General features: G+C 44.9%; 1 protein-coding gene across 1 annotated transcript in view; it reads left to right on the top strand.

Moving 5' to 3' along the window:
- LOC133349908 (protein Shroom3-like) overlaps positions 1–12776 on the top strand; it is a 150056-nt gene that overhangs the window by 115767 nt on the left and 21513 nt on the right. Inside the window, 1 exon segment of the mRNA XM_061563770.1 lies at positions 670–763. Coding sequence (XP_061419754.1) covers positions 670–763 — 94 coding nt within the window.

Genomic DNA, 12776 nt, shown 5'->3' with positions numbered 1-12776 from the left:
ATTGTGACTGTCAGTATTGACAACTCATTGGATTGTGGTGGGGAGGCAGACGATTGTGTTGTTGCCGGGATTTACGTGGCGTTTCTCAGGTCCGGCACTTGTAGTGCGTTCACATTTTGCCAACATTAACCGATCAAGTGAAACCGATTTTGTCCATTTCATTCAAGAAGTTAAAAACTTCCTAAATCCGAGCCACATTATCCTGAACTATTAAGAGCAAGAGTTTCCGCTATTTATTGTCAAATTTTCTTTTATTTGGCAGGTATTATTTTTTGAAAAAAATTTTGCAGTAAATTACGTAACATACACATCGTATGTGTTGCAACCCAAACAGCATCGCGTTATATTTTAGCAATACCTCAGATTTCCATTTGGGTTTTTCCATCGACATCAGGAAGTGCATTTGTTGCAGATCTCTCTGAGGTGGGTTTCGGCAGTTTATATGGGGAGAAGCCTAACAATCCAAGAACCAGTCGGCGCACCACTTGCACAAGTGGCATTAGTAATAGGACTCACGCGGTGGAATGTGTAGGCCTCGCCTCTCACATGTGGAATGGGGCCTGCCTTGGACGCGGAGGAGCGTGTGCAATGAACGAGCAGCGCGTGGAGTGAGCGCTCGCCCCGGCGAGAGCTTTGCTCACGGCTGCCCCCCTCCCCCCGTGTGTCCAGCAGGAGCTGTTGGCGCGTCTCGGGAAGCTGGAGATCCGCAGGGATGAGGACCACGCCCCGGTGCACGCCAACCCCGAGCAGCATGGCTCAGCGGCAGGTACTTACCCCCCCCCACTTCCCCACATCATCGTCACCTCGCCGTGGATGTCGTCGTTGTCGCGAAGGACAAACGGCGCGCCCGAGGTCTCGTCCAGTCAATACCTGTGACCAGGTGACACTCTGACTGTGCTTACGGTGCTCGACTCACAAGGGGGAAATGTCCGAGTTCAAATCTAGGTTACGGGTTGACTCATCCCGTAAGCTGTGAAATAAGTACCACGTTTTGGGAATTATTTGCGCTGTCGGATCTCCTGCTAGACTTACCCCAACCATGGAAATGTGGAATTGATACGAATGGTTTAGAGCTGCCAGAGGTTATGAGTGCAACCCCATTGCTTGTTGAACAGGAATGTACTTGACTTTGTTTTTTAAATGGACTATTACACTATCCACTTATTTTCTACATTGTAATTGTTTTTGTAATTTATACATGGTGTGGTATATCTTGTTTTTGTAACATTTTAATGTAATAAAGCATTTCCTCCATATGATCACAGAGGCTAATTACAGTACTGTGTTTATGAGTAGCGATCGTTAAACATTTTCATCTTGAGATACGGCAGAGTTTGATGTGATCTTTACATTGCTCTAAATTTTAACACCAATCTGTTCTAAACCAGTGATGAAAAAAAAATGCCGGCTTTTAAATAAATAGAAATAACGCACACAATTCGCTGTTAAGTGACCGTTACTTCACCATAGAGCCTGTGCCAGACTAGGTGCAGTTGGAGGCCATGTGGAATGATTAAGGCTCCATATAGCACACAACGTACGACAGACCCAGGTGTTAAGTGTTAACAGAAAACGGTGGCTGGCAGATGCATCGACTGCACTCTTGCTGTGCGAGGATGATGATGTATATTCACCACCCAGCACGTTGTTATACACACCTCGGCACATATGCACATATTTGTCAGAAAATAATCCACAAGCAGCACACAACTGACGTACCCATAAGAGTGTACGTGGCACGTTGCAAGTGCAATACCGTAATTTGTGATGTAACTCTGTGGGTAACCTCGCGTAAGAAGAGATCAACTACCACAGATTGTGATGATCATTTCGCATTGGTCCTATTAGCCAGATGTAAGCTGTGACTAATGGTGTGGTGTGTAGTTATGGTTGTAACAAAAGTGTTTAGTTTTTCAGAGGTTGGTTGCGCAAGAGGGAACTTGTTTGGAATTCAGTTGAGCTGTACCCACAGCCGTCGGGGGAGTGCCTTTAGTGGACTGGAATAGGCAGTGGTGTTCCGCTGTATTTGTTGCTGCGGGGTTGGGAGTCCTGTAATTGGATGCAATGGCGCATGGCGTGGGAGGAGGGGCAGGGTGTGTCATTCGGCTCATTCATTTCCTTAAGTGGTAAGTGTAACATTCAAGCAAAGTGTCTTTCCCTTTTGCACTTTCCATCGTGGACATATTGTCGTTACGACCGCGGTGCCCACTCCTGTGGGGATTGCGCAGAATGCATCGTTAATTTTATTTTGTTTCAGCATGCATACTAGAAAAATGCACTTTGAGCCAACGGAGAGAATAAAAGCATCGGGTTGTTTTTATGAACCTTAAGTGGTTTTTGTAGTGTTGTCTGGGTCACGTGTGAGGTAGATACTTGCCAGCCCTGATGTGATGAAAACACCACAAATAATAACAACAACAATCACGTGCAGTGCCCCCACGTCTGCATGTCATCCCTAGCAGCGGAGTATCCGGTCCGTAACAATAACAACTACTGGCTGTCTCTGCGGAACATTCGAGCACATGGTCTGAATTGCAATGTGCAATCTCAGAGTGATGTTCACTCTGAGGTGGGGCTCAGATGCATGGGTGATTCAGCCCTATTTAGTGATGTTCAGCAAACCACGAGTTGTGGTACAGTAAGTTGTCCCAAGCATGAATGTAACTTTTCCATTTGAACAAAATCTTTAAAATGTTTTATTGCACATTCATCTCTGCGTATTGCACATGGCAGATTATTTTTACAACATTTTGAATACTCTTAAGATATATTTTTCCTAGTATGTAGTCTAGGATATTTTTCTGTTTGTGAAAAGGGTGCAAGAAAAATATATATATCCATTATCCGTTATTTTATTTCATTTATTAAAAGTGCATGCAAATAGCTGTGATCAACAACTATGCTTGGGGAATAACAAGGTAAACGTGTTGTGGTGGTTGGCCAATGTTGTGGGAAACTATTTAAGAAAAGTGCCTGGCCAAAAACATTTCACTGGCTGAAATAAAGCTTACAGGCAGAGCAGTCCCTTGTGAAAATTGTGGACGCAACATTTTTGGTGGCATTTCGAGGTTATATAACCATACAATCATTGTCTAAATTAGATCATTGAGTTCGTCGCCTTGATCAGATCCTGTGGCTTATAACCAAACAATCATTCTTCATGAGTAAATTGAGTTAGTCACTTAGATCAGATCCTGTGGCTTACAATAAGGTCCCTGAAACTATGAAAGGTCTCTGAGATCATGGCACAATCCACATTTTCAAACTTTGCTCAACTTGTGCGTGGCATGTGTACTGTCAGACATTATTTCTCAACACCGTATCTGATCAAATTATCAACTGGTCCCAGTGGACTACGAACTGAAATTTTAACTTGCATTCTTCCAAATGTGAGTCCGTGGGGTGTTTCTCTGCAGTAACATTCACAGCCATTTACATCGGCACTCCCTTCACCACTATTGTGAAAGGGAGTTGGATGCGATTGTTAACATATGCAAGCAGGCGGCGCACGTTTGTTAAAATCTGAAAGAAAGCCAAGGCCTAAACCTTAGAACTTGGACTTGAGCATTGTTCTGTTCATTGACCGCTTGTTGTAGGGTAGTAAGGTTTATAATAACTCTGTGCTAAGAGCTGATCTTACGGCTTTGCCTCTGTGGTCGGACTTGTTATTGCAATCACTTAGAAATCCTTGGACGCTGTTAGTTTAATTCGCACCTCACATTCTGGGTGGTGGGGAGTGGGGGGCGGTGGTGCAGTGGTTAGCACACTGCACTGTTACCCAGTGACCTGTTAAAGTATGGTTAACTCACGTGACTGATTTCAGCATGGTGTTGATGCCTTCAGCCAGCAGTGGATTGAGGAAGTGCTATATTTTATTATTATTATTATTAAACCATATTCTGGGCAGAAATGTGGTTCGAGTTGCATGACTCGCAATTGAAAGTTGTAAATTCAAATCCCAGTTGGGGGTTAACTCTGCTTTTCATGCCTCCTGGGGTTGGTAGTCAGAGTACTACTTTGCAGGAAGTCATGAGTAGTTTTCCCATCAAGAGACTGGACCTTGCCATAGGAGACTTCAATTTCCACCTGCTGACTCACACTATGAATGGTGATGATCAATGTCCCATGCTCACTTAAGCAGAAGGTCACTTGGACCTTGTTTTATCAGTATATATGATACTCATAAAACACGGCTCTCCGAAGACAAGTATACAATAGTGTCGTCACTTTGCTCAAGGAGGGAGATTGAGATGTGGTGGTCTTCGCCACCGGTGATGAAATGGCGTGGGTACAGGAAGCCCTCAAGATAATCTACATCTTACTCATTCCACATCATAGACGGGGTTGGCACAAGGCACTGACACGCAAACTCACGTCTTTTGCATTTGCCAACAACCTGTGGCTCACAGACCGCTGCCTCAGGTGGAGAGACTCGTGTGCCCGTGCTTGCTGGCGTTTGCTGTGGCGCAGTCTCATGGAGCCGAGTCTTGATCACGTTTGACTCGCATAGTTCGGGTTTCGGTCGAAAAATCTCAAGCCCTAAAAATGACTGGAGCTAATATTGGCACTCGTGTGACACAACGCCGTTTGGACAGGCTTTCGTGACTTTGACCAGTGTGTTTATAATCGGTGCTTGTCTTTGCATTAATAGCCGCGGCTTGGCAACAAACGGCGAGTTGGGTGCTTCAGCTCACTTCTAATTGGCCGAGACCCATTAGGTCCTCAATCTTTCCCTTAGAGGGGTTGGCACCCCAATCAAAAGAACATCCATTTTTTTTTCCATCCGGTAAGAAAAACACGATTTCAAGAACCACAATGCATGTAAATACAAGACTGCTCTTAATACAGGTTGACCCAAAAAAAACGGGCCCCGTGCACACGGGGCCTATTAGAGTTGGGGCCCGTTTTTTTTTAGTCACCCTGTAAATAACATCCCAATGCAGCCCTTACATGCGTCTCTCGAGGAGCTGCCGGTTGCCGACCCCTGCCTTTCAGACCACGGGATTACGGAAAGAAGAGTGATGGATAAGATAGCATTTCCCCGCTTGGAATGTGTGAAGGAAAACAGGGCAGCAGCTTGCGGTGTTGAAGGCGGCTCATTGTCACAGCTGCTTTACCCATTACCTTCCGATTCCCTCCAGTATCGCTTCCTGCCATTAGTCGTGTTCTGTGCAGGGGGCAGCCATATAGAGGCCCTCCCAGTGCACATATTGCAATTCCAGCGCCAAATTTGCACCACTTGGACTGAACGCCAATTCCCCGAATGCCGATAAGGAAGCATCATCTGTACACGATTCCTGCTTGTTGTCTTGTGTGATGCTGGAAATGTGTCTTGGCTCTTCCCAAGCGGTAAAACACAACAACAAGCAGTGCTCATCTTTTAAACTTACTGCAACTGACAATTGTGAGAGATTTTTAGAAGCGTTTTGCTCGCTTATCAGAATTGTGGAACGATGAGTGAAATTTCGTTTCGAGCTTATTGACTAAATCTGAATTGTTCTCAGAGCGACTTGATTTTAGAAACCCTCTGTTGTGCAAAGTGGTGAAACTTTGAGCCTTGTGGTGAGTTTTCCAATGTTTTTGCTTGTGGTATGGAAATGTCATTACACGTGTCCACCACAAGAAGGGGAGTTTGTGCTTTGAAAGCTTGGATTTATGTAAACCAGTATGGGTACATGAGGGTGCAAAAAGGAGGCTTTTGGCCCATCTGTGCCCAAGGCTTTTGAAGCTTTGCATGTGAGCCATTAGCACCAGCCGCAATGTGTGAAAGCTCAGGCGCTGTTGAAGCGAGGAGCATGGCCCATTCTCCCAGCTGACCATGTTGTTGACCCATAGTAATTACTCCTGAGCCAAAACTAGAGTTGAAATAACATAAATACACATGTGGCCAATGATGAAACGGTCCCATTTGTTATATCGGTTATACAAAAATCCAAAGTGTGTCCCCTGTTCAGCCGAGCAATGAGTTGGCACTTGTCTGTTTTCAGTTCTGAGCCAGTTGTGGAAATTCCACATTGCTGCAATGCATCCGGTCTAGCCATACAACAATGACTGTTGATCATAACAGTACTCGCATTTATACGGTCATATGTATAAAAGCACAAATGCATACATTATTTATGGAGCACGCTCAAGTAGGAATGTGGCAATGGGGAAAAAAGCAGTAATACTTGTCCCAAAACAGAACGGCATTTGCACTAGAATTAGAAATATGTGAAAACTCTACTGCAGAGTGTAGTCCCCTCAAATGCATTGCATACCGTGCCTAATTTAAAAGGCGATGTGGCACATTCGTGTCGGGCCATATAAGTCCTCTTTATAAAAACCCTCCATGAGATGGGTCCAGGAAATGATCTCTCATTATACTGCAGGGTTGTCAGTCTGGGTGATGAATACCTCCCTGGGTATGGCTGCTAAAAACATTTGCAGGACTTGTAGGATATCTTTCATCGCTGAGTATCGCCAACAGGGGTGGAGAGACGTGCAACAAAAACAAAACAATGGGATTTTATTTTTTCGGATCGTCGTCACCAGGCCCATTTTATCTGCTGCTGGATGGATCTCTTTCCCAAGCCATTTTTACAATGTTTCACCCAGTCTCACAATACAGCACTCCCAACCAACTCCCGCACACAATGAGCGGACTTCATTGCTTCTTCTCTCTGGTGGACTTCTGTCGGACGCTTTCCCTCCTGCGGCGGCCAGTCATGTTGTTCTTGACCACTGGCCATCGTCCTTTCTAGCGGCATGTCTTTCCCCAAAAACCCACTTGTATTCATACAGAGGCTCCGACTTGTTGGGCGTGTGTTCTCTGAGCCGTGTGTTTGTTCTTTCTCTTGTCTCTCCGTGTAATGCCAAGCATGCAATTTCCATTGCCGCTTTGCACAATTTTAGCTTTTGTCCTCTGCTCTTTTGTCAACGTCCGTGTTTCTGATCCACATGCCAATGCAGGTAAAAATATGCACTGATTAACAAAAAAAAAGATTCAGAAACATTGGTATGTAGCTCATTATTTTCCCCAAAAAGCACTGCAACCTGATCTCAACCACTTTTTATTTTATTAATTTGATTGCGGTCCACCTTAAAAAAAACTACCCTTGCTATGCTAACTTTAGCGTGTTTTCCAGTTGGTCCCTCCAAAAAATATTTTTAATCTTTGAGCCAACTGGTTGTACGTGGCTTGAGTTTTGATGATATTTTTATCGAGCCCGACATTGGAGCCTTTCTTGAAAATGTCTTTGATCATTTCCTGCAGTTGGTTTCTGTTCGCCATGTCATGTGCACATCTGAGATGGTTAATATTGTAAAATTGTACCTTTGCCCCGTTATTTCTCCAATATAGCTTTGGAACGTCGTCTTAATTTTACCGTGAAAGAGACCTTCATATCATTCCTCCAATCGTTTTACGATTCCGTCACGTGCATTATATCTCTGTTTTAGTCTCTAACGCCTACGATTTGTGATTTACCAACCTTCTATGTGCTTTTGCTGTTTTCATCATCTAATAGCCTATTATATTTAAATCACTTTTGTGGCTGTATGTAATGTCACTAAAACTATGTTTGAAACATCAGAAAAGTGACAGGTGGTGAAAATAAGTCAGTCCTACGTGTAACACCCTAAACATGAAATTTGCCAAAAAACCCTTTAACATAGGATTCTCAACATAAAATAGTTTTGAGATTCTGTGGGCTTTTACAACGGATATTACTTTCACATCGGTACTTCATCCTGGACACATTTTGACTATGCCTGCCTCCTGTAGTTTTGCCGTGCACTTATTTCGGCGGCACAATCTCATGGAAATATTTGCCCTTTAATTGGCCTGGCCTTCTGCCTTTGTGGCGTTCATGCCTGAGGGCTTACGATAGGTGTGTGTGTGTGCGCACGCACGGGCTGGCCAGAGTGTGTGCGCGTGTTCGCATGTGGGCGTGCGTTTGCCAAAGGGGGGGGGGGGGGGAGGGCCCTGCAGAGTTTTCTCTTTGCAAGGGCTGGGCTCGGCAGCCGGTGGTGATCGCAGTTGAGCAGCTTCCTGCTTCGCGCACGCTTCGAGGAGCGCGTGCGCCCTCGCTCCGATAACGTCGCCGGCTCGGCGGTGCTCCGCACGCGGATCTTATTTCTCTTGTCTGCCTTAAACGCCGAGGTAAGGTGGCTTTTTTTTCTATAAATAAAAATTCCGAGCGAAGGAGAGACATCTTACACTTTGGTTTGGCCAAACTTCGCGCGGTAACGTTTGGCTTGGGAATCCGGAGTTGGCACGGCGTTTGCGCTCATGCAGAGTGGCCGTCCCTCTAGGGCAGGCGAGGGCTGGCCGATCGGAGATGTAGATAAATGTCACTGCTTTGCAACGTTGTGTTTTGTGAATTGCTGCGTGTTGGAAACACTCGCACCACTGCAATTAGTGACTCTGTACTCCCAAGTCACACGAGGCTCGCTGGGGCAAAATATACACGGAGGTCTAACCCAGGTAAACTTGCAGAACTACTTGCATGTATACAGGGATGGTTGTTTGATGGAAATGCCTCCAGGGGAAGCCTTGCTGTTGAGCAAGACTAAATTGCGTTGTGACTAATTGAACTGAGCTTGCATAATAATAGTCTACGCACGTTTCTAAGGTCCTTTTGAAAAACTATTGTTCATGTTCCATTTAGTTGTGGGTCAAACTTGAATGTATTTCTCAAAGATGTTGTGACGCAAACTTCCCCTCTGTAAAAATGGCACAAAGGAATGGATTCTGTTGTGTACTTTTTGTGTGCAAATAATTGAAGGCCTCTTCTAAACAAATTATTTTAATACAGTATTCCATGCCTGTTTAACTGCCAAAACAATTTACTGCCCTTTATTAAACCAGGCGTTGCGGTGGCGAGATGTTAACTCCCTCTCCTGGTATACATGAGGTCGTGTTTTCGATCCCAATCTTGATGCCTGTATATTTGGAGTTTGCATGTCTCACTCTCCCCGTGGTCGTGTGGATTTTTCTCCGGGTCTTCAAGTTTTTCCCTCCACGTTTAGAAACATGCATTTAGAGTATTTGGCTGCTATACATTTCTATATTATAAGCCACTTTGTTCAGCCATCATTTGTGGTCGGGTCGTATCTGAAAAAGAGCTACATAGTTTAATTTGGCCTCAAATTTTTGAGAATAATTTTTCCTCCTACGTTTTGGCCAATTCCATATTGATTTGATCAGCAATTGTGATTGCTGATGAATTGTGTAACACAGCATGTTTCCTCTTTGGTGCACAGTTGGGATGTGTTCTTGTCGTGTAGCAAGTTTAAATGTTGGTTAAGTAGACACCTTGAACTTGTCGACGAGTTGGACATACCTTCAGTGCACCGTGAAATGTTGAATATCTTGACATTTTTTAATTTTAGGACAAATAAGACTTTACAGTTATGGTACTCGTCAAAGCGAAGAATCAATTTCTTTCTACTCCATTAAACACAGGGTGATGTTCCATCAACGGCTCTGTGTAATTGGTGGACATTCCACATTCTTACGGCAAAGACCATTATTTACATTGGATAAATACTTCCTCTGAAGAGGTATTCAATTTATATCATCCTACATCGTGATGGGCTGAGTTGACCCCTGACCAGGACTTAAACACGCTCCCTTCCATTTGTTGAGCAAATAAAAGCCTCATAAAAATAGTGGAATTGTTGCTAGGCTACCCTTAATTGTGCCCCAGCTACATTGCCCAATGCGTTTCATGTCCAGAATTTCGACATTTCTGTTGCCTTTATTTTTCCATGGGTATTTCACAGCAGCCTGTTTTTTTTACACCATGCGCATATTTACAATATCTGGTACCAAGTGCGTTGTTTGACTTGGGTCGCATACATCCCGATATTGCTCGTACCACAAATGCCAGGTTTTTTAGTACACTTAAGGTAACTTATCCTCCGTGTATCGATGATGATTATTATTTGCCAATGGGCATCCCCTCGTGGGCAATGGTGGACAAAGCTTTCTGCTATTGTAAACTCAACCTTTCCTTAAACTGAAGCGTCCCAACATCATGGCTATTAACCCTTTCGTTACTTGTTTTCTCTTGTCTACCTGTGTCTAGTTTTAAACACTAGTTGTGGTGTCACACAGTGACTGGGCCACATGTGCATTTCAATGATGAGGATGCTTTGTATCTAACACAGTAACCCATTACTGGTTCACATTCAAACAGATCATGAGTGAAAATCCAACTTTCAGCATCAGCCCGTCAAAATTAGCTCCACTTTATGGGGAAGGCAGTGGTTGCCCTGTAGAGAAAATGGCCTCTGCCATAGAATTGTGGAATTTCCACCACTGGTTCCCAACCGCCAACTGGTTTGGGCCCTGCCCCATGTGTGTTTGAGAAGACATCTTGAGTTTGAAAATATTGCTGCGGCAGCGCTGGTGCAGGCCCAATGGGGCAATAAGCAAAACATTCTGTGGGGGGGGGGGGGGGGAGTCCTTTTCATTTGTAAACTCTTGAGTGACATGACAGAAGAGACATTGGCAAGAGAGAGTGATGTGAGATTAGCGCAATGTAGACACGATATAACCGTCTTGAGATGAGAGTGTAGGGATACAGATGAGACAAAGGCATAGAGAAATCAGAGATGTAGAGATACGCATGGAGTGAGATGGAAGAGGCGAACTAGACAAGATATGGGTGAGAGATAATTATTCGATTCTGTTTATGCTCATTAGAATTTGAATAAAAATGTATATTTGGTTCACCCCTATATTTAAATTCATTCGGAGCCCCCTGGTGTTGTTTGGCTGTGTGCATTAGCGCAATATTCATATTCCTAGCTCCACACCAGCCACAGCACCGTTCCATGCGGCATACAGTGCGGCCTAGTTATTTTGGCCCTGGAGTTGAATCCTTATCGAGGAGTTGGGATCACAGGCTGGAGGTCCCTACATCACATCGTGTCACTATTTGCCAATCGACCGTAGTGTTTGTAGAATGCACAAGGGTTAGAGAAACGGTACGTAACTCCTCTGTAAATATCGGCTCTGTTACTGGCGTTCTGTCCCCCGCTACAAATGACCCTGCTGCTGTGTATTGGGCGGCGGGGGCTTCACAGTGCGCCAGAGTGTTTAGCTCGGGCACACACGAGTGGCAAAATCCCACTGCTGTTTTTTTTCCCCCTTCGAGTTAGGTGACGGATTAGAGGAGATGGGGATTAATGGGTGCAACTGTGCGTAATGTTATCCTAGGAATTCGCCAATAGACTAAGTGTACTTTTGCTCCGGAGGAAACTGTTGCAAGGTACCCCGATGTGTTGCGGTGGGGGGTGGATAAGGTAATTTACTTTACACCACAGTAATCTCCTTTAACGATTAGACATATCGCAGCCTCTGCTGCAATTCATTTTAATGCATTTGCATCCGCCACTGAGGCTATGAAAGTGAAAATGTAAGCTCGCGTATGTCACATTGCCTTAAGTTGCGGCGCGTTGATCTGCAACTATGACGGGGCGAGCAGGTGAACAGCGGCTCCTTGGAGCTGCTCTCGAGCCTCCAGGCTGCCCAGGTGGGAGCTTGGATTGTAAATCTGCCAGTAGGTTACGATGAGGTGTTTTTAAATACATCAACACTCCCTGGAATATTATTTTTGTCGTGAAGTCATCATATTGCATGCCTGGCTGACTTAATCAACAGGTTTTTTTTAAAATAATTGTTTTGTTTTACAATATTGTTGCCAATTGTTATTGACGTTAATGGCGAAGCACATTTCACATTTGCACTGGGTGTTGTCCACCTGTGTGTGTGTGTGGTCTGTGTTGTACAAGTGAGATGGCTCGCACTAATCCCGCACGGCAATTTTCTCACAATCAAGGATGTGTCGCCTCCGATTCTTGTATTTGAATGCGACCGGGTGTTTCTCCTCAACGTTCCCACCAGCGTGTGGAGTTCTCTCGCCACCCTGGTAGAGTCTGGGCGCAAGATTCTTTTCCCACGCTGTGTTGTATGGTTGCCATTGGCCAAATGGGAGGGCTTGTGTGCATGTTGGTGATTGTTCTACGAATTAAGAGTCCCACAATCCTAGGGCCTAGCATCTTCAACTCCTGGCCACACTCGGATGGCTCCAGCTCATGATACCCACAATCTTTAGCAACGAGGAGGGGGCAGCAGGTGACGTGTAGGGAGACGGTTGTGGGAACTCGTGGAAAGAAGGAAGGGGAAGCGATGGAAAGGTGTGGTTATGTACTGTATGTTGAACGTATGTAGCCAACTGTGCTAATCGGAAGGCGCTGGGGGAAAGACAGCAAACTAAACGGTCGCATTGGCAGAGACGTCGCAGCGATACAACTCGGCTGCTCCTGCCGTGGTTGTCTGGCTTGACCACCTGAATGTGAAGTTGTAGTCTGAACTTCTTTCGCACCATACATAGCCAACCGTGCTCATCGGAGGTGCATCTCATGTGGATGCCCTGCATCTCTGCATCTACATCAGCCGCACGAAGGAAGAAGTTGCATTGGCGGAAATGTGTAAATCTTGACCCCAAATCACGTGTGGCTGAAAATGCAGCGCAGCATTGCATACAGAGTGCTGGGCGGTGCGTGGACATGTTCACGGTCAAAATAATATCTGGTATCCTTAAACACGGCGTGTTGCCATGCGCGGATAGTGAATTTGTTTATTTTGAAAACATTTTTTGCGGATGTTAACAAAATGGAGTGAGGCCTCCAAGGTGTATTTGTGTGAGTTATGATTGCACATCATGTACATGGCATGCAGTACCAGCCCATTCGTGTTTTTTTATGTTTACCGTTGCTGTGCC

The sequence above is a fragment of the Lethenteron reissneri genome, chromosome 32, assembly GCF_015708825.2.
Source record: "Lethenteron reissneri isolate LAM-NWPU_2019-01 chromosome 32, ASM1570882v1, whole genome shotgun sequence".
NCBI lineage: Eukaryota > Metazoa > Chordata > Hyperoartia > Petromyzontiformes > Petromyzontidae > Lethenteron > Lethenteron reissneri.
The sequence above is the reverse complement of the archived record's forward strand: the minus strand, read 5'-3'. Positions and strand labels throughout refer to the sequence as shown.